We start from the raw sequence: 23,777 nt of genomic DNA, 5'->3' as shown, positions 1-23,777 counted from the left end.
TGGAACAAAACCGGTTGGGTTAATATAACATTAATAGGTGTTGTGATCAACATTTAAGTGCAATACAATAGTCATCATTGCATTGATTTAGCGATAATGAATCAATGTACTGGTATTTTTAAACACTTGATTCGAACATTATATCTTTCCTGCACCTCTACTGGTGTGTCCGCTTGGTATGTTACAAGGCTGCATGACCGTGGCACGTGTGGCGCTCAATTCCAATATATAAATGTTAAATTTTAATTAAATCTGTTGATCTGAATAGCCAGGGTAACAAGATAGTGCTTTGATTCGAAAGATAGTCCGAAGCCCATTTAGTATGTGACCTGTTGTTATCATGATGTAAAATCACCTTTCACGTCTCGATATCTTGCAGAAGGTTGAATGATTGCAAAGCAGTTGAACTGCACAGGATGTGAACAGACTTTGTTCTTAAGTTGTAGGTTAAGCCTTCTCGCGCAATTGAACTACATGCCTTTGCAGAATCTGTGATATAACTATATATCACACAGTTGCCAGAGAATTTTAACGTCTGAAAGCGTGAGTGTATCCAACTCGACATTCATTACTGAACAAAACACCTTGACACTAATTCTAAGATATATCATGTGCACTGAGATGCACCATCAAAGTATTATTTTAGAGTTTACTTAAAAAACATAAAGATTAAGCATAGCCAGATACGTTTTCAAATAGTAAAATGTGAAAAAGCACGTTTAATTTCTTTCATTACTGAAAATGAGTGACGAACCAATACGGCAAACCTGCTTTATATATTTTCCATAATTACCCAATAACGAACCAAAAAGCAAGCACCGTACTAAAATTTGATAAAGATGGAAGTGAGACATGTCTATGTTAGCTTTACTATGTAAACATCAGAAGAAAGCTATTTTAGACATGATGACGAGCAGATTCGAAATTAATTATCTAAGATCTGAAACCAAGTGTGCAGCAAAATACATAATTTATTTTCAATTTGGTGGGTGATTCAAATTACAGAGTGCTATTAACGTTAGAGAACAGCAGGATATTATGATATGGGTAACATTCAGTTATTAATCAGTATCTGATTTTCCGTTTGATTCGTTAGTGTGAACGGAACTATTTAACTAAATGGTTACATCGCTTTATCTAGAGATAATTTTATTAATTAATCTACAGGGAGTGAAAAGTAAAATTTGACAAGCTATTGCCAGGTAGGAATGTTTAATTATTTTTCTTGCATTTTTCTGTAATGGATTCATCACAGCACAATAAGCATGTTTCGAATCCAAAATCAGGTTTTGAAATCGGCTATACATTATAGAGATAAATTTCTGTGGCGCATCTTCACACATAAAACACACAAAAGCTTATAGCACTTGTTTGAAGTATGCATTTATCTGATTATTTTGATCAGTACAGCTGGCAGACGATGCGAAATCTCGTGCATCGATACTATCTATGTTGAAAGGTAAGAAAAGTTTGTTTACTTAAGGTTTATGTACGCTATATTTCTGTTTTTTCGTCTCTATAATGATGAAGAACATTTGTTAATTGACCTTTTCAGCAGAACTGTTTCTTCATTTGTTACATGTTACAAATTCCACTGTACGTACCAATTAGACATAAACGACGGACATCAAACGTATTTGACATAATAGTTAAAAGATAAAAGATGCTACTGTTATGTGCAATACATGAATATTATCATTATTAATTCTGATTGTTTATGATTCCAAACGCATTAAAAGTTTTCATTTTGTTTTTTAAACAATGGATCTAAATTGGTCCCATTTTTTTTCTGTTCCGATCTAAGTAAAATAGATTATAGTGCAACAATGGAAACACAAATTTACTAGATATGTATATGAATATATATATACAAATACTAACCTTTGTGTTTTTTTGGGGAAACAGAAACCAATCAGAGACACTGGTGTAGAAGTTCAATTTAACAAGAATGACATCTTTTTAAGATAATTTTTTAAATAATTTAGTCCTTCCTTAAAATTGAGTTTGGAACAAATCACAAATCTGCGTGAGAGGATATTTATGCACCAATTTTTATGTTATCAAAGATTGATGGATTGAAAATAGTTTCATGAAAATAAGGTTTATGATCAAACTCCTTTTTAATATCTATAACGTCGCAGTACCCAAATAGTACCTACATATTTAGCAAAACAGCAGTGGAAATGTCTTATAAGTATTTTTGAGACTAAACAATTTGCAATGTTATGATTTGACGTGATGCACGTCTTTCTACATGGCTAATTCTGTGTAGATATGCACACAACTTTCACAGAACATATCAACAGATGAAGTTTTCCATGGAAAAAAGTAAAATCTATAGAAACGTCACCATCCGACGTCCAAAAAAGTTATCTTTTTAAAACTGTGAGGAAATAAAATACGTTACATTAGGCATAGTAGGTGCAATTCGGATACCCTCAATATTAGCGTCCATATCTTGTTATGGGGTATTTTCAACTATATTGAGAGAATTTATTTGTATTATAATCAGGGAATTGGTCCAAAGTGCATTTATTGTCTATGCGATTTATTGAAACGTTATAGAGTACAATTATGTATCATTTAACTTATGTACTTATTTAAACTTCAGGCCAATAAAAATCCAATAAAAGCTGATTTCAATAATGTGGATACTGTGAACATCGTTGCGTATAAGATTATATTGATAAGATCGAAAAACAAGGCAATAGCTCAGAATTTATGGTGCTGCATGTGATTTCATTGCCAATATATTTTTGAAACAATCATCGTTTCAAATTTCACAGATGTTCGTAATATATGAGTATTTATATATAAACCGTCAATGTAGTCGTGAATATATTTCATTGATTCGTGGTTTATTAAAAAAAAATCCTTGCCCAATGCCGTCAAAAGTTATGTTCCATGTGTCCTTCTCATTAATTCATTATGCCATCGACTTGGGTAGAATAACGATAATATCGAACTCCAAGTTCAAGGGAAATTCAAAACGGAAAGTCTCTTATCAGATTTCAAAACACATCAAACTCGTCATTTTTTTTTAATTGGTACAGATATTTCCTTATGTAGTAAATGATGGTTAAGAATACTTTTTGAATGTATATAATTATATTGAGCAAAGTTAAATTTCAAGATAAACCAATAAATAATGATAAACCACGAGAAGTGGCTTTGTAGCTGAGGCTTGTTTTTTTTCCGTTCATCTGACTAATGTTACGATTGTACTAAAAAATATAGCTTGTTTAGTTTAGAATATGATTTGAGTATGATGTTTGATTAAAATTTAGTTCGTTTATGTTATTTTAATTTCACAAAAGACATCTTGTCTTCTGAAGATCACATGTAGTTACATGTAACACTATTGGTTATTACTAAATTAAACACACTTTCGAATGCGAGAATAAAATTGCTCTTTGAATTTTGTTCTAGAATAATTTTGCGTATTTTGCATATAATTCCTCAATATTTAGTTACAATCAAACTGACTATCTTTGGAATCCAATGAACCTACAGGAAAGGATTAACTTAAAACAAAAAGAGGACAGTCTCTCTTTATGTGAAAGCAGACCTGCTTTTGTTACATAAAGGAAATATTTCGTCCCTCCTTGACAGGTGCACCATGTGCAAAGCAGTTAAGCATTATAAGAGCCACGGTTGCATTCCTACAACTGACCTTACTATAGATTAAGGATTGTTACGTAACAAATACCACGTACATTTCTTTTTACAATCATCCGAAGGCTAATGCATCCGTGCATTCAATATTTATGTAATAAATATATATTGATACACTAAGAAAATAATTTTTGGCCTGGTAAAACAGGATAAGTTCCTAAAAAATCATGAAAGCTGCTCTAATTGGTGGTTCTTGCATTTGTTTAATACTTTTAGCATGTTTTATAAAGAACAACGACAACATAAAAAGTATCTAAAGGTTTAAATAAAATCCCATTTATTCCTTCTTGTTAGTTAAGATTTTATATTGCCTTCTAATGATGTCAAATTCGTAAATACATGCACTTTTTATTAATTACAATTGTTGTATACGTTCACTTTCGAATATGAAGTTATCCTGTTTTAGTATATCATTGTGATTTTATGTATTATGTATCAATCCTTATTTAGTTTAAATCGAACTATACTTTTTGTAATAACCTTTGGAATTCAAGGACCTTATAGGAAATGATTAACTCGATATCCATAAAGGACAGGTCTCCGTTTATGTGATACCCAGCTATGTATTTGCCTTATAATTTAAAGAATAAAGGAAATATCCCACCCTTTTTCGACGTGTGCACCATGTATAAAGCAGTAAAGCAGTACAAGAGCTACGGTTCCATTCCCACAGCTGACCTTACTATAGATTAAAGAGTGTTACGTAACAAATACCATGCAGTGTCGTTGCATATACAATCATTAGAGAGCTGAGGCATCCGTTCATTTAATATTTATGTAATATATTAGCGATCTGACTCTTTATATATGTAGCTACAAATCTGGGGAAATTAACATTTCTATAATAGTGAACAATCCAAGGAAAATACCTTTGTACTTAGCAGCGTCACTTTTCAGTAGAAAACAAACGGTTTACTCTAGTTTAAAAAATTTATAAAGTTTTCATAAACTTTAATAGAACAATATATGAACTTTTACAAACGCTTATTTTTAAACTATTATTATCTTTCTCTCGAATTCAAATTGACAATTAACATTAATTGAAGCATTTATATTAAAATGAATGTACACGATGACGTATTGGTCCATCGGTCCGGGTTTGTTTTATATGTCGGATTATATTTTGATGAATTACCTACATTTATGTTGATTTACACATGTCACTATAATAAACAATTTACTTACTTACTTTCTTATATTACAAGTATTTACAAAATTTACAAAATAAGAAAATACAGTTTGACTTGGTGAAACAGGATAAGTTTCTCTGATATCGTGATAGCTTCTTGCATTTTTAAAGATGTTTTGAATGTTAAAAAAACAACAAGGGAAGCATCTGCATTGTTTACCTTCAAATTAAGATAGCCGATCAATTCTTGTTTGAAAGTTAAGATAACAAAACTCTAAAAATATGATGATCTGGCGCTATAGAAAGGTCACTTTAAGTTTGTGTGACTGAAATACAGATTATTTCTTGAGAAAGCAAATTTTATTGTCTACACATCAAGGTATAAAGCATGCTAGCTATTCTTTATCGAATGAAAAATAATTTAGGAGACCCGTGGTGTTATTGTAGTAATGGTAGTGGTTAGCGCATCGGAATACAAATACAAATATTCCTTGTTCGATCCCAGTACGAGGGGGAGAAAATTTCAGAGACTGAATTTTCGGCTCTCCATTGACACCATTTGCGTGTATAGTCTTGAGAAACGATAATAGTCCGTCCGAAGCGGACGATACATGGCTGACCCGTGTTAATGCAAGCAGCACTCGCACCAGCAAAGTTGAAAGGTATTAATATAAGTTGTAATAACTTGTTTCCCAATCCACTATAAACAAATATGTTTAAACTAAAAAAATAAAAATAAAGCTTTTCATATAGTTGGTTCAGAATTTTTCATTTTCTGTCCAGTAAGATTTTCATGCCGTACTAAGTTTTTCGATTTTATTTTCAAGAAGAAACAGGTCATGGTCCTTGCGTTTTTCGAAAAAAAAGTTACATTTATTGAGTGTGTGTGTGTTTTCTTTTATTGTTGCTGCAGTATTTTACAAACCGAAATTAACGACTTCAAAGTCTACTGCATGGTAAATGTTTTTTAGTAAAATGTTTATTTTATTTCGAGGTTCCTACAAAATCAGATTTAACACGATTGGCAGTTATTATAGAATTTCAATCTTCTTATTTTTAAAGCTTTTGTATATCGAAAGTACTTGTCACAATCTAATTCATCAGTTTTCAGAACTTTATAGAAGCTGGCATGTTGCCACCGTCAACTGCAGCTTCTGACTATGATAACCGTGAATTTCTTGAAAATTGTTTTGATGTTCTATACAAAAGCTCAAATGTACTATAGCGTTACCTTTTCAGGCCTCAGATCAAAATAAACCAATATATCATTCTTGGAATTTCAGGTAACGTATAAATATTACCAAAAAGCAACTGTCACCGCCTGCTTGCATATCCCTAGTTAATACTCATCGTAAAAACAACAATAAATAAAGATTTTATCTTAAAAACCTGTTTTTATGAAGACACTGATGTTAAAAGATTCTGTATCTTGGTTCCTCAGATCTTAAATTAACAGCAACTGGTGATGAAAGTATACATAAATTGTATAAGTTTTTAATTTCCTCAACAATTGATTGTCAGCTCAGTAGGCAAAATAATTATTCTACAGCGGATATACACTGCATGTCAAGAAAAAGAAACTTTAAAACAGATATATCATTATAAAATAAATATTATACCAAGAAGAAAAAAACAAGAGTTAAAGAATAAAACTTTAAGCAATGTTTCAGATATTTTTATTCTGTGTCCTGTGGAATGCTTTGCAATTGTACTTTAGGGGTAGCTGGTTATAAGAAAATCTGTAATCAAATTAATTGGGTTTGGTATATGTTGACTTCTCAAGATCCGGCAGTAAAACTCTTGCTAAAATTGGTCGTCCGTTTTCTTTGCGAGGTGTATAAATAGGAAGCCTCGTCCGATCCCATTTATTTCTAAAGGTAGCACAGGATTTGTTTTAAATACATATTTGAAATGACTAGTTGATTAAGGCTTGTATGCCAATTTTCGTCATAAATTTTCCGTGTGATCGAACATGTATCGTATGCCCACAATGCATTGTATAAATACTGTCAACGTCTATAAATCCTGTCTCACAGAAGTTCATCCCGAAACTTTGTTGTTAACAATGGCATAATAAAATTGAGTATGGAAAGGGGGAATATGTCAAAGAGACAACAGCCCGACTAAAGAGCAGAAAACGATGTCATCAGATGGTCGTCCACACAGTGAGAAAATCCCACAGGCGGGCTTCAGCTGCATGGCCCACAAACATGTGAAACTATTTCAGAGAAAATGATTGTCACACAAATTTCCAAAACATATAAATGAACGAAAAATAAAAAAATACACACAAGACGTAAAATGCCCTTTCAATTATCTAGTCTTATGTTAGTTACCTTTCTTGGGTGGGAAAACAAAAACTGCTTCATTTTGATAACAAAGAATGGTAAACCAGATCCCTTTAATATGACTGAATAGTATCTCCATTTGAAAGAACTTATAAGTTTATGATGTGCGAGTCGACTCTTTTCCCTTAGGGTATCACCAGCCTAGTAGCTGAGTACTTTGCAATACTGGCATAAAATACTGATATTGTTTTATCAAAATTTTCTGTTGTAACACTACGTACGAAATCATTTGAAATTAGGGGAACTCCGTCATTCAGAGCTCTGATTCCTTGTCCGTATTATGTTTTTATTGGTCCTAATGGTTCTACCTGCTCACCTACGTTCGCATTAAGGTATGAATTAGAAAATATTTAGACCTTGACCATCATTTAGAGACATTCTTTGATTAAATGCACATGCACCTGGTGCAGTAAAACTGGTATCGTTTTTATGTTTTTCGCTAAACATTATGCACTATATTGTGCCTGCTGCGGTATATCTTTTTGTTAAACATACATTGTAGGTCGTTATAATAAGATTCTTATCAAATCATACGTCACAATTGGTTGAATATGATATTGTTGATTTTCAAAGTTTTTATAAAAAGTGGTTTATAACTTCTTATACAATTTCAAGAAAAATCATAGAAACGTTTTCATTGGTGAGGACTATCTTCATTTTGAAGGTTGTTTATTTAATTTGTAAGCATAATTGTCTTCTTTTTATGTTTTAATTGATCAATTTGAAAACATCTGGATAAGACATAGGGTTTCCCCCCGGAGAGACATGCATAAGGCGCAAAGATTGCACATAATTTACACAAAGTAGTAAAATATCGATATTAGCTTTTGACTGCAGAACATTACTTTCACTTATGACGTAATTATTCTTAAATATTAGGAACATTTAAAACACATAATGTCCACAGCATTTAAACATGTTGAAATATTACAGAATGGTCAACAGGGAAAACAAAGATTGCATAACTCGTTAACAAAAAGAGTACTGTTTGGGGTATCTAGGTTTAAATTGTCTTTGTCCCTCAGCAGTTCGCTCAATTAATACCTTGCACATGCCGTCTTCTAAAACGAAATAACTCTCATGTTTTAAATCCATTAACAAATGCGTTCAGATGAAAGAATAATTAGCAGAAGTATTTTACAAGTATGCAATAATTCAAGTTAGTTTTTACATATGCCAATCATGACCACACGTGATCGAGTAAATAAGTATTAAAAAATATCAACAGACGACAGCCTGCACGTGTAGTGTATTCCGAACATTTTTTAAATGAAAGAAGAAACAAATACCCTTAGATCTATCCCATACATTAAGACAACTACAGATTCTGTCAAGTTGTAATAATTAACTTTTCAAAGGAAATTTGATATAGACAATAATAGTGCATTGACTTGACATATCAACGATATAAGGATGAGGCTTAGAAACGGGGAAATGCGAGGCTGTGCCGAGCAATTTCCCCGTTTCGGGCCGAATCCAATTATATCGTTGATATGTCAAATCAATGCACTATTATTGTCTTTATACTGCAATCTAAAAAACATTTTCAATTGTTGTTTAATGCGTTAAGGTTATTTATTTGATTTAAATATTGGGGGAAATACCCTTTAAAAAGGCCTCACATCATGCTCGCGGAGAAATATACAACACAATGAAATTTACATTTACCTGTTGAAACCAACACTCGATGGTGAACGAAATCGATTGAGTATGGACTTAAATATCAACCATATATAAGCATAAAACATAATGATTTATAGGTTGCAAACAAAAAATATTAACAAATTAAATATGTTTTCCAATAATTGCAAAAGAAACAATGTTGAGTCGTTCCACGCATCGTTGTATGCATTTGAAACAAGAACAGGTTGAAGAGGTCGTATGAATAATTCAATATCATTTCGGAAATTTCTATTTAAATATTCATGAGGAAAAGTGATATCGGGTCAGTGACTGTATATGATATAGAAATATACAGTCAACGCATTTTGACTGCTTAAATAGAACGAGTGCAGTATAAATCGCAATACACATCCAATGCATGCCAAAATAGTATTCAGTAACGTTAAAAAATTGGTGGAAATAATTCTTATTCCAGGATCTTTAAAAACAACTCTTTTCTTTTGCCCGGTTCAAATTTAACTTGGTCAAAGGATTCCATAACCAGGTAAACTTGGTCCAAGCGAGGTCCAAGTCATCATTTGTCACTTTAAAAGTTTTTCATTAAAAAACACTTGGTCATAGAAATGTTCGACTAGGTTACTTGGTTCTAGGCATCAGTTTCTCATGAAAAATTTGGTCAAAGAAAAAGCCAACGGCTGTCACTTTCAAGTGTCTTATATAAAAAAGAAAAGCTTTTTTGCACTGTTATTGGACAATTTCTGTCCAAGTCCATGATGTATCCAAGTTTCAATAAAAAATGATGATATTTACTTTCATCCAAATCCTTAAAAGTTTTTTGATCAACATTTTTTTTGACGGTTATTATCCTGGTACCTTTGATAACTATCTGCCGAACTATAAAAAAAATCCATCAAATACATTGACCAAGAAAAGTATTGGAAAAACTTTGATACTGACATAATATTTATGTTCTTTAGGGTAAAAAAAAATGTGCATAAACAGTACCATAAACAGCCCTTATTAATTTTGAAGTGAATGTATGGCTATATACTGTTCGCAATGAATCATAAATCAGGAATATATTTTACGTTTTAGTGTTGAAATAAATATAAACCAGATTTCAACACATTATAAGATACTGAATTGTTTTAATTATCTGACATCTTCTTTGCCCATCTGCAACAAAAATGTAAAACCACATGGTTCCCCATTTAGCTGTCGTTTGTGCTGAATACACCTGGACTTTGGAATTTATATTTGACAAAAGTCTGTCTTTACTTTATCGTTTATATTTATTTTATTTTTATTGTAATTTTATTGGATGCATATGACATAACAGAAAGATCTGAAAGATTGATTTGACTTATTGGACATACCACTCTACTACTAACACTAGATAAGTTGTTTTGCATTATATATTTGACAACAGTACCAAAAGCTATAAATCCAGTTTTAAAGAGAAGCACACTGAACAAGCTTTATGTAAATCCAAAGAATTGGTAATACCAAGATTAAAGTTTTTAAAAAATCATAACGTATTTATTTTGCAGGATGCTAGAACAATCAGATCCCAGCGGTAGTAACTACACGTCGTTTATCAATATCGTATGGATTACCATTGTGTTTGTCTTGAATGCTTGTACTTGTGCTGATTACACACGAATACGTAAGTTTTTGACATTATGCTTCAACGTTCGATCGAAAATTGTCAAATTTAATTCTAATCCATGCACTAGCATCGCTCTATCCTCTTTTTATGCTTAGACGACTAAAAACTATGATATATATCATTTCTGTTCCCTATTGTCAACTTGTCATTCTTGAGTAGTAAAATATGTTATAGGGGCAGCTCTGATTAGTATGATGTCACATACAGAGATATATTCATCACTAGAACAAGTCCTACACCCATAAGTTAAACGGTCTCCGTTTGAATTGAAAGATCGCTGCAGTGTTTAAACTATGTACTTTGTTGTTTATCTTAAGTATCACACTTCTGACTTTTGACATTATGGTTATTAAATTATTCGTCTTTGACATTGTATTCGACAACGAAAATTGTCATTTATAGACAACAAAGGACATTCTACATAATGACTCGTTCATGGTTCATGATCCATTATGGAACACATTAGAGTGAAATATACCGAATTAGGTGAATTCGAACTACTTTCTGGGTTAGTTTTAAAGGCGAATGATCATAACCAAAGGGATGGCGAATTGACAATGCATAAGATTAACGGAAAGCTTTATATTCAACAATGATCCTAAAGAAAAGCCATATCCAACGTAGTCGAATGTATACGATGATATTGTTTTTCGAATTTATTCGGACCATGATATTGTTAGAAACCAAAGTAAAATAATTGATATTGTTAAAAAAAAAAGAAAGAAAGTAACATCAATAATTTAACTATCCAAGAATATTGAACATTGTATACAATAACTCAACTTTAAACAAACAAACAAAGAAAAACAATGAGTCGTTGCCTATGATGTCATACTTGTTAATTGTCATCCATTGTAAATGACAGATGTGAAAAATAGTTCTGATAATGACACAGTGACATAAGACCTCGGAAAAATAGGAATTCATATACTTTGTCTCCTTTTTGGTAGACGTAACTAAGTCTTTCTTTATGGCTCTCAGTTGAAAGTAACAAATAAACAATAAAGTGATTTTTGAGTACACACAGCTTGGATAACTTAGAAAAATATCATTATAGACAATATGACTTTATCAGCTAAATAACATATTATTTTAACAGTTGATTTTATTTCCCCGATAGTAACAGATACCCAATTCACACTTTTAGTGTACTAGACCGGGAAGTGTCAGCGCGGTCATATTAATCATTTGGTTTTACTTCTTTACCAATTAGACCAGTCCTGGAACTAATTTTAATTTAATTACGCTGCATACTGTGAGAGAGATCTGACATCACTATTTCCAGCTTTTGTTATGCGTAAGCTGTTCTATTACTTAATCTGTTTTTGTACTTTATATCTTTCTTTAACCAGATCTATCATTTGTCTTAAGTTTATGGCGATTGCAATGCATCTTTCAGGTGCCATGCCTGGCTTAACATAAGCAAATCTTTGATAGCATTTTTGGCATAGGCACGAAGGATTAATTTGTTTGCTGTCATTGGTTTCAAAAGGTCATGCGTGCATTCCCAATTCGTTAAATAATATAAGTTGAAAGGAACTGAACACAAATCTTTAGAAATGATGTTGAAATATTAGTTTTGTTTATTAATGTATCTTCACTCTACAGTTAGCGTCTCGGTTTCCTTTTTTAAGTAATTTACGTTTTCAATATTTTGGTTAAAACAAAAGGTTTAAAGGGGGGGGGGGGGGGTTGGCACCAACAAACTAGTTTAACCACGCCACATTCTGTATGTGCCTGTCCCAAGTCAGGATTGTAATCCAGGTATTGTTGTTTAATTGTTGGTGTCTAACATGTTTTTCGTTCAATAATTTTTTTACATAATATATGAATTAGGTTGTTTTCTCAATTGAATTGTTTTACATTTGTCTTTTCGAGGCCTGTTATAGCTGACAATGCGGTATGGGTTTTGCTCATTGTCATTTGGTCTCTTTTGGAGAGTTGTCTCTTTGGCATTCATACCACATCTTTTAATTTTTATAATTAGTATATTAAACAAACTCAAGGAAATTGGTCTTTCTTAATTTCATACCATCTATAAGTTTTAAATGTGTATGATGTATGCCATGTATTTCATTAAAAAAAAAAGTTAATATGGTAAAGCTTAGCATATACAAATTATTTATTTCAGTTAATGCAAATGATGTAAATATTTGCAAACAGCCTTTATATTATGATATGGATACCTTGTATATAATTAGAGCACAGAATAAAATATACAGTCGTAACTGTGAACTTAGATTTCTGGACTGGAATGATGCTATTGTCGGACAACCTTGTGTTAGTTTGTGTGTCCGTGTTCATAATAATTCTATGAAAAGCTGTGATTTTCGAATGACATATTATGATGGTCTTGGAGATCTAAATGCTCAGGTGAGAATTTAACCCAATAACTGGTTTTAGAAAATGAATAAAGATATAAAATCTGACAAGTTTTCCAATTTAATCTCAAAGTATTGTTATCCCTTTATTGGGCTAAATATCGTTATATGTTTTTGTCCATATGAGTTTTGTGTAAAAGGACAACATTGCAGGTGTTTTCCATTGCGATACAGTTTGGCTATTCATTGGTTTGTTCAAGTATTATATTAATAGTTCTATACTTTGATCACGAAAATCGAAGTAGTAAAGTTTTATGATGGCATGTGAAATAAGACGAACATTTGATATTCCGGGGAAGGATGGGGTTGGGGTGGGGTAGTAATACTATTTTGATTAATTATTTATATAATTCATATACTTGGGTTTTTAAAACAAGTTCACAACCGATGCGGTTCGATATGATTCCACCAAAAGACAAAAATGTGAACAATAAGAGGTCTGCGTATGACCTTTTACAATGATCGAAACCTATATCGTATACTAGCTATAAAGATGGCATACATAAAAAAGAAAACAAGTGGCCTGATGTATAGTAAACAAACCGAAACAATAATTGCACACAGCAATCAACAAGATCGACTGGGTTACAGGCTCCTGATTTGTAACAAACACATGCATGTGTGTGAGCGTTCAATATAAAAAAGGAGATGTGGTATGATTGCCAATGAGACAACTCTCCACAAGAGACCAAAATGACATAGAAATTAACAACTATAGGTCAACATACGGCCTTCAACAATGAGCAAAGCCTATACCGCATAGTCATCTATAAAAGGCCCCGGAATGACAATGTAAAACAATTCATACGAGAAAACTAACGCCCTAATTTATGTACAAAAAATGAACGAAAAACATTTTCTTAAGTGACGGACATCTACTCAACTCTATGTTACCATCGAAAATCTATTGATCATTCAGATCAAATTCGTTTTATTTATATAAAAGTTTTCAATATTAACTCCCCTTTTCGTATCTTCTCCCTTTTGGACTGTAATTAAACGTATAAGGAATAAGTTAGTCCAGCACATTGCATAGTTGACACTGTTTGAGGAGAGAAACTGTGTGTATTTATGTAGATATTTTACAGTGAACCACTACAAAAATATGAAAAAACCATTAAAAGTACCAATGTCTACGGAATGGGTGAAGAATATGATGAACATCAGTTAAGAATTAAATTTTAAAATTCTTATTTGTTTCAGAGTTTTGACTGTCATTCCTTTCCACCTATATTATGGTGTTCAAGAAAAAATGAAATTAAAATAGAGTTTACTGAATTGAAAAAATATAAAGGCTCTGGTTATGATATAACCCTTGAGGTGACCTCTTATTGTTCCCATGATGAGGATTCAACTAAAGGTAGGTGTTTACATGTTTGTTTGTTTTTGTTGTGATTAAGATAATAACACAATATTGACTGATTTTGACACTTTTACCTATTATGTATTTTGTTTTGTTCACACATCGTTGCTAATATATTAGAATATTATGCGACTGTCATACAAGTGAGAGGTTTAGCTAGCTATGAAACCAAGTTTAATCCGTAATTTTCTACATTTGAAAATGCCTGTACCAAGTCAGGAATATGACGGTTGTTGTCCATTCGTTTGATTTGTTTTTGGATTTTGCCATTTGATTAGGGACTTTCCGTTTTGAATTTTCATCGGATTTCAGTATTTTTGTGATTTCACTTCTTAGAAAACCGAAGGAATCAAATTTAGAATTACTAAAAATATTGGCAGATTTAATTCGTATACTATTAAACCCTTAAAGAAGACAACTGAAACATTTTAATTAAACGGAGTGTATGCTACTTATATTACAAGTGAACTTCAATCAGAACACTTTCGTCTTAAAATGTTAACATTATATTATATCAAATACTTCAGGAAATTGTTGGTGAAATCGTTTATAGTTTGATTGACCCTTTGGTGTGCTCGATTATTACACCACCAAAGAAGCAATCATAAAACAAACCATTCCATCGTAAAGTAAAGTAATTGTGTTTATATAGTAGATTCAGACAGGTATAAATATAATTTACTCAATTATAAATGTTATTACATTCTGTTAGATTAAGATAAAATATGTTTTGCAGATGAATAAGATTGAAAATATTTTATTTCTTTTTCATCACCATGAAAACAATACTTATTTACAAATTATAAACTACACGACGTATTCTATATAAATAAACTACATGAAAGCTAGTTCTCTAAAATACATACTTAACTCCATGAATGAGAATGAAATGGAGCACCCCCGATGTTTCAATAAACACAATGATAGAAACAAATACCAGTTTCGGTTTTTATAATGGTATGACGTTGAAATATTTTTGTATTTATGTAGGCACTGATTCCGGTATAAAGCGAAAGGGTGAATCGTATAACGAAGAAAAAAGGAAGGAAGAGAAAAGAACAAGAGACACAGTTATCATAGCTGGTTCTCTTGTTAGCACAGTTTCGTTTATACTAGTTATTTGCTGGGTAACATATTGTTGCTGGAAACGGCAACACCCATCAGATTCTTCATCATCAAACAGAGCACATACAGCAGGCAGTGCTACATCTTCATCCACGCCCAAATCAGAAGGTATTGAACTATATATTGAATACTTGTATGGGCGTTTCTATTTAATCTAAAAGGATTATACTTTCCTTTTGTAAAAACATTGGCAACATATCATGTGCTCCTAAAATATTAACAAATTATTAGTCTTTTGAAATATTAATGTTAATAAAAGTATGTATTAAATGTTGGGAAGCAAACTGGCGTCCTGTTTAAATTGGCAACGTACGATTAGTAAAGATTAATAGCCATTCAATTATTTAGTAAAAGCCTGATTGTCGCCAGCACGAATTAGAAAATCATAATTGCTTTTAAAAATATACATGTCATATCTAATGTTTCCCTGGCTTAACTTAGTCTGGAATTTAAAACCAAGTAAAAAGTCTTGTCAATTAACACAAATGAATTTCTATTACTTTGCATCAAACATTCGATTTAATATACAAGTTTGATACTCCTGAGGCAGAGAGTCTCCGAATCTAAATCATGGCTGATACTTTTTGCATCGACAAAGATTGTTAGATATAACTTCAAGCCCAACCCACGTATTCATATTCGATAGAGTAAACCTACATCCCTTTTAATTGAATTAAAACTAGTAAAACAATCTGATTTAAATGTGATTTGAAAATTTTGAACTAGATAATGGCGGTGAAATCAGATAGAATTTCAATAACACTTGTGTAGATATATCAGACATGGAATAGAACAGCTTGAGCATCATGACTTCATGTGTTTTTGGAGACTTTTAACGTCAAACTGTCTTGTTATGACCATTATATCAAGCCTATAATTCAAACCCCTTGATCAAATTATTGTAACCATGACTAAGTATGATTTGAAAAAATATATTCAGAGAGGAATATAAATACAAATATTAATCGAGGAAAACACATGAGTGAAAACAAACAAAAAGAGCAACACATTTGCTCCTTAAGCAAGTTTATTTTGGATTTAAACAACACTTATTAATATGGTATAATTGTTTTTAGTGTTTTTGTTAGTAACTATAACTTTATTTTTTAAGAATTCAGTACAATTCCTTGTCTTTAATATGTTTTGTATGTACGTGCTTGTTAATCTACTGATCGATATTAAAAAGAATAGTGTTGCTATCTTTAAAACATTGCCCGGCAACGTCCACTTGTTTTTTGTCCATCTGATGAGTTACAATGTAAGCCTTTTTTAACTGATTTTTATAGTTCGTTCTTATGTTGTACTGTTATACCACTGTCCTAGGTAAGGGGAGGGTTGGGATCCCGCTAATATGTTTAACCCCGCCACATTATGTATGTATGTGCCTGTCCCAAGTCAGGAGCCTGTAATTCAGTGGTTGTCGTTTGTTTATGTGTTTCATGTTTGTTTTTCGTTAATTTTTTTTTTTATAAAAATAAGGCCGTTAGTTTTCTCGTTTGAATTGTTTTGCATTGTTTTTTCGGGGCTTTTTAAAGCTGACTATGCGGTATGGGCTTTGCTGATTGTTGAAGACCGTACGGTGACCTATAGTTGTGTAATTTCTGTGTCATTTTCATGATAAATGTAAATAAATCATTCATCATAGTTTCATTTCGAGTACATATTTGATAATGAAATTTCAATATATATATATTAATGGAACGCTCCCTATTAAATGCATTTTTATACGACCGCAAATTCTTTAGGGTTCCTTTGAAGTCATCTGCGTCGAGTGCGTCGTCGTAGTCCTCGTACAAAGACACATTAGGATTCCGGTCAATAACTTTAGTTTAAAATGGATGGATCTCTATTAAAATTCACAAGAAGGTCCAATACCTCAAAAGGAAGGTTGGGATTGATTTTGGCCAATGTGGGTTATGGTACCCAAAGTTTAGGAATTAGGGGCCAAAAACAAGCATTTTTGTAGTTTCCGGACAATACCTAGTGTGTTAGTGTATGAATCTCTCTGAAATTGTACCTCAAGCACAAACAATGTATAGTCGTGAATAATAAATATTAAGAAACAATTGTAAGAAAGCCTTTGTTATATAATTTAACAGGGTCCGGTCAAAGACCATGTCAGTATTCAGCATGTGCTACATCAGGGACGACAACTCAACAGTATTACCAGCCACAAGGAAGACCATTTTTACAACAAAAACCAACACATCCATATGTCAATGCTTATAATTACCCACGCTCTAATGCAGATAGGTAAGTGGTATATACTATATTCCAATGGAGTTCAAATTCCTAAGAGAGACTCCTAGTTTTATAATACTACACAGCATAATTGGATTTAAATTACACATCACGAGTTAAGTAAGAAACATGCAAAAGTTATCTCTAAATTGATAATTTAAAACAACTTTACGAATAGTCATTTTCAAATCGTGTCTGAGTGGGCTTGCTGTTATTTAAAACGTGTATTTAAAACTAGACGTTTTAAAAGTCCATTTCAATTGTTTTAAATAACTATTATCCTGAGTGACCAATTTCTATTTAATATATAGAATTCCAATTAATCTTATTTAAAGGTATTGAATATTTAATTTCATCCAAGAATGAAAGCTTTTGAAAAAATAATTGAACTATTTAATGAGCGCACTATAATTTGCTTAAATCGTTTTCAGGTATGTACAATTTCCAGATTCTGGAATTGACATGAAAGAGTCTTTTGTACAATATAAAAGTCAACCACCAACGAGAGATGTACATTTTCAAGATGAACATTTTCTAAGTATGGACCACATGGAAGGAGGACATTCATATGATGCTGATGATGATAGCCCAGATAAAGACATAACGCCGCCTGTACCACCAAGACCAAATTTAACTCAACACCAAGGGAGACAATACTTTATATGATGAATTAATTGTATTTGTAAGAATACGTTATTAGAATGTAATTATTATGGAAGGGAGAGAGAGAGAAACAAATTTCATTCATTTTACACTTTCTTTCATTGATACTTGTACACTTTATTTCATAGATACTTGTACACTTTATTTCATAGATACGTGTACACTTTGTTTCATAGATACTTAAAGTTGTAATCTTTATTTTCATAGATACACTTTCATCACAACTGACATTGTTTAATTTGATTCAAATTTGGGGAAATCATTTGACCAATCTCTGTCACATTATGTTGGTATTGTCCAGAGTGATATTGCCTCTACAGAAGGGAAATTGACAATATTTCTTTGCAAAAGTGAAAACATTTATTTAAGTTATATTGACTTGAGAATGAAAATAATTTTGTCTAGTTTGACATTATCGATCAAAGTCGGGACCAGATATGATATGTATATTTTTCTTGTCTTGATTTTAGGATAATGGGACACATATATAGTAATACACTAAACACTTGATATATAATGCGATATTACAGAAAAATAATTGTATTAAAAGTGCACAATACATAATGAATATTGGTTTAGAATAGCCTCACCGAAAAATACAACCTTTTAGCATAGTCCACCTACCAAGTCGACGGTTGTTGCAAGATATTGTAACCCTTATGAAATAGTCCCATTGTTTACTAGTACGATTTGACATAAACCAAAACTGTAGTATTAATATTATTTGTTCGAGTTCCTTGTTTTGTCCCCTGAATTCTCTTTTTAATGTATTTGAAGATTTGTTTCATTCGCTTGATACCAATTTTCGTGGATTTCGTTGTTTTTTGGGAACCGCTAATTCCTATGAACAACGAATTACAATTTTTTTTATTAGAATGTATGTAAACTTTGGCAGAACTACGCAATCAAATATCCACGAAAATGCAAGTTTCCATCAATCTACGAAAATTGGGACCCTAGAAAATAAATGAATTCACAAAAAACTGTAAGTAAAGTTTACTATGTGGTTTATAGATATATAGTATGAACATTTCATAATACAGAACGTAATAAGGTCGCGTCGAACAAAACAGTTAGGGATTTATGCTATGTATCGGTCAATTTTCGATGAATGTTAATGAGGCAGCAATTTAAATAACCGAACATTGGTGGCCTTCGGCTTTTGTGTCTATGACCTAATCCCTATTCCCATTCTCAATTTTAATATCTAGAATTTTGTTGTAGTGTGTCATTGTTTAAAACTGTATAATTATTTCATTCAATATTTAAACCATGTTTTTCCATAATTAAGATATTGTTTATATATATATGTTTATGTTCATAATGGCATACTAATACTTGAATATAATAAGTAAATCTATTATTTATTTTGTATTGTTGACTGATTAATTTTTTTTATAATAAATAGATTATAACATTTCCTTAAACATTTACGAATTTCAAAAACACGTGATTTTGATATATATGATATGAACATGCCTGGTAAGGAATCAAAACTTATGCTCAATATCACTTATACCAACCACTGATCTGCTTTTATTTGCAGGTTACCTTATTTCAATTCAAAAATGTAACACACGATTTAGATTTAACGCCATATTCTGTATGCGTCCATATTTATATCTTATTTCGTCGAAGGTTGTGGGTTTATGTTAATGCAAAAATGTAATATTAATTGTATAATAAAACAGTATTTATGAATTTGTAAATCTGCTATATTATATTAAAAGGAAACCCATCTGAAGACGAAGACAGCTTCGTATTGAACATTGTCAGTTTGTTTATTATCGATGAGATATATGACAACACACACAAAAACAAAACTAGAAAGAGACTCAAACAGATAGAAAGTTAAAAGTAACATTATGAAAATTTGTAGCTTTCCTATGGATTCTTTCAGTCGGTGATTGGCATTTGAATAAGATCAAGAGCAAATTGTGTAAAATAAAATACAAAAAGATGTGGTATGATTGCCAATCAGACAACTCTCCAGAAGAGATCAAAATGACACAGAAATTAACAACTATGGGTCACCGTACGGCCTTCAATACTGAGACGTTAAGGAGGCTCGAGGGTATAAAAATTTCAGAAAAAAATCAAACATTTGTTTTTCATTACAAATTTTATTTATTTCCTTTTGTAGTTGTTACTTTATCATATGGTACAAAAATCATTCAAAACAATCAATTCGTGTTGGCCCCAGATGACTTTCAAAATGTATACATCATTGAAAAAGTTCCAAATTATCTCCCTTTGGTGGAAAAATGCCATTTTTTGGCTCTAAAATTGAAATATCTTTTTCAACTCATCGGTGACCTATCTTTTTTAATATAATTTCCATATAAGCTGTACTTAAACTAAATTATTGTAAAATTTTAGCGATTTCTGTAATAAATTTCATTTTTTATTTCGATATTACTTTTATTTCTCCTATTACTTCAACAGAAAAAAACCACCTTTACGAAAATGTATGCTTCTTTTGAAGGCAGATTGTGAGCGCAAATGAACGGTAACCCCACTTTTTTATTTTATTTTTCTATTAACTATAAGATAAAGTTCATTTATAGAAAAATATAGAGAAATCCTATATAAATGATTTAGACCCGCGAGTCAAGCAAAGCACATACCGCATAGTCAGCTATAAAATGCCCCGTACTGACAATGTAAAACAATTCAAACGAGAAAACTAACGGTCTTATTGATGTACAAAAAATGAACGAAAAACAAATATGTAACACATAAACAAACGACAACCAGTGAATCACAGGCTCTTGACTTGGGACAGGCACATACATACATAATGCGGCGGGGTTAAACATGTTTGTGAGACTACATCGAATACAGCAAATCTGATGGGTGGTTTTTGTTGTTAACAGTTAACAGTTTATGGCAAATTATTCAAAGACCCGGGGGAAAATACATTTATCAAAAAATACATATGTACGCTAATTGAGTCACTGTGCTCGGAAGCTGGCTTACTTTCTAATGTTTAGTACTGGCATAAATTTAGTATCGTAATCGACGGACAGTTGATGAAGAAAATTCATTTTTTTTGTGTTTGTTAAATCACTTGTTAGCCGCAAAAATAAGCAAACGCTCATTTTTATTTTATTTACAAAATACAACGACGGTGTTCAAATAAGGTAGGCATCCGTAACTGTTTTCTTATATTGAGACTACATTAATTTTATACAGATAGTAAAATAGCATCCAATCTCATTTAAAAAATAAGAGGTTTTGAACCATTGAACATGTATTCATCTGCCTAATGCGCGTGCAGTCCTAAATTCAAATTCGAAAATGTGACTCGGAAAATTAAATAGCAAATAAAGCGTACATAAAATTCTTGAAGAAACGATTAAAAGGGTTAAAATAAATGACAAAATAGATGTTATATATGGAACCAGTCAATGGTTAAATTCAGAAATAACACTTTGACTACACGATAACAATGGTGTTTAGATCCTAAACCCAATTATAAGCACATCTTTTGTGCACTTTTTTTTTTACGTGTTTACATCTAAACGTGTCTCAGTACAATGTGTTTAGGATTGTGTTTAGAATAGTGTTTAGCTTAGAGAAATGTGTTTAATTTCTATACACTTTCATTTTTAAACGTGTTTAAATTCACATCATATTTAAATAGTATGTGCTTACTGAAAAATGTGTTTAGAAATTAAACAATATCCTAAACACGTTTAGATCTAAACATGTATCACAAGTGTTTAAATTCTAAGCACGATTTTTACAACTTGTATTAATTGATATAAAACGACTCATTTTTAAATATCACCAATGAACAGAAGACATTCAAAAATTGCTCACCGACGACACAAAACAAAAAAAAATGTTTTTGTAGCAGTTCAGAATTTCTGTTGTTCCGTTTTTAATTATGTTTTCCGATCTGTGCGTCTGTTCGTTCGTCCGTCTGTCCCGCTTCAGGTTAAACTTTTTGGTCAATGTAGTTTTTGATGAAGTTGAAGTCTAATCAATTTGAAGCTTGGTACACATGTTCTCTATGATATAATATATTAGAGTTTTGCCCCTAATGTCCACTGAATATATAAAATGATAACTGCGAGTTGGGCATCCGTGTACTATTGACACATTCCTGTTTTCCTCTATTAGATGATGTGTTTCCCTCAATTTTGGTTTGTTACCCGAATTTGTTTTAGTTAAATGGATTTGTGACTTCTAGTACCGAACAGCGGTATGCAAGCATTGCCTTTATTTATTGACCAGATAAACTGAAGTACGTAGCACTTGCGCTTTAAGATTTGGAATCTTTACAAGAGCAAATTCTTAAATTTTATAAAATGGAGTAAAAGGAAAATCTTCCATAAAAAACATGTAAGAAAGACACTAAGGAACAAATATTATATTATGCTTGAAGGTTGTCAATTCAACATCAAGTTATATCTTTGAAAATTTTCTTTATCTTTGCTTACATTAAAAGCTAAATATGCAGACTTATTAAGAAGGTCATTAAAGATTGCATATTTTGGTTTTAATATTGATTCACTTATATGGTCTTTGCATCGGAACTAAACACATTTATTTGTAAAATAGTTGTTGGCATGACATGGGTTATGTTCTTCTCATATATTTTATGAAAGTATGATACTAAACCCCTAACGGGAGGGATTGTGCCTGATATTCATATGATGAAGACATAATCTTTCAATCAGTTTAATTTAGGTCTGGAGATGGCATGTCAGTTAACTGGTAGTATATAGTTTGTTGTTATTTATGTATTATTGTCATTTTAATTATTTTCTTTTTGTTACATCTTCTGACATCGGACTCGGACTTCTCTTTAACTGAATTTTAATGTGCTTATTGTTATGCGTTTACTTTTCTACATTGGCTAGAGGTATTAGGGGGGGTTGAGATCTCATAAACATGTTTAAACCCGCCGCAAATTTGCGCCTGTCCAAAGTCAGGAGCCTCTGGCCTTTGTTAGTCTTGTATGATTTTTAATTTTTGTTTCTTGTGTATAATTCGGAGTTAAGTATGACGTCCATTATCACTGTACTAGTATACATATTTTTTAAGGGGCCAGCTGAAGGACGCCTACGGGTGCGGGAGTTTCTCGCTACATTGAAGACCCATTGGTGGCCTTCGGCTGTTGTCTGATCTATGGTTGTTGTCGCCTTGACACATTCCCCATTTCCTTTCTCAATTTTATTCTTATGCAGTTCTGAACACTGTTGGTGCTTCTTCTTTTCAATATATAGAGGTAGGCACTGCTTAATGTTGTACTTTTCTCCGACTGTTTATGACGTCTTTATACATTGAAACCTAAAAACTGATAAATATTTTAGTCTGTGAAACATGGTTTATTGATTAGGAGAAAATGACATTCAACTAGTTTTCAGTAACTGCAAATACTCTTAGATCGGTACTAAGGGTTTTGTGTCATTTTATTTCTATTATTTACTTTGTTATGCTTTATGCCGATTTAATGATTCAAACCCTTCGATTTTTATTTGTTCTTATATGTTTCTGTCACATATAAAAGGAAATATTGAAGGCAAATACAAGTGTTTAACCCTGTCAC

At 31.7% G+C, this 23,777-nt stretch overlaps 1 protein-coding gene across 2 annotated transcripts; it reads left to right on the top strand.

Annotated features, from left to right (window-relative positions):
- The first annotated feature begins 822 nt into the window (after positions 1–822).
- Positions 823–19,926, top strand: LOC139498922 (uncharacterized). 2 transcript variants are annotated; one of them, XM_071287516.1, is made up of 7 exons: positions 823–1,202; positions 10,326–10,441; positions 12,576–12,817; positions 14,029–14,185; positions 15,179–15,421; positions 17,413–17,566; positions 17,986–19,926. In XM_071287516.1, exons 2-7 carry the CDS (start codon positions 10,327–10,329, stop codon positions 18,218–18,220), a joined length of 1,146 nt encoding a protein of 381 aa, XP_071143617.1. In that variant the 5' UTR covers positions 823–1,202; position 10,326; the 3' UTR covers positions 18,221–19,926. The 2 variants fall into 2 exon arrangements, with proteins under 2 accessions (XP_071143617.1, XP_071143624.1); XM_071287523.1 differs by lacking the exon at positions 823–1,202 and adding an exon at positions 1,289–1,459.
- The last annotated feature ends 3,851 nt before the right edge of the window (positions 19,927–23,777 follow it).

This window comes from Mytilus edulis, chromosome 1 (assembly GCF_963676685.1).
Source record: "Mytilus edulis chromosome 1, xbMytEdul2.2, whole genome shotgun sequence".
NCBI lineage: Eukaryota > Metazoa > Mollusca > Bivalvia > Mytilida > Mytilidae > Mytilus > Mytilus edulis.
The sequence above is the reverse complement of the archived record's forward strand: the minus strand, read 5'-3'. Positions and strand labels throughout refer to the sequence as shown.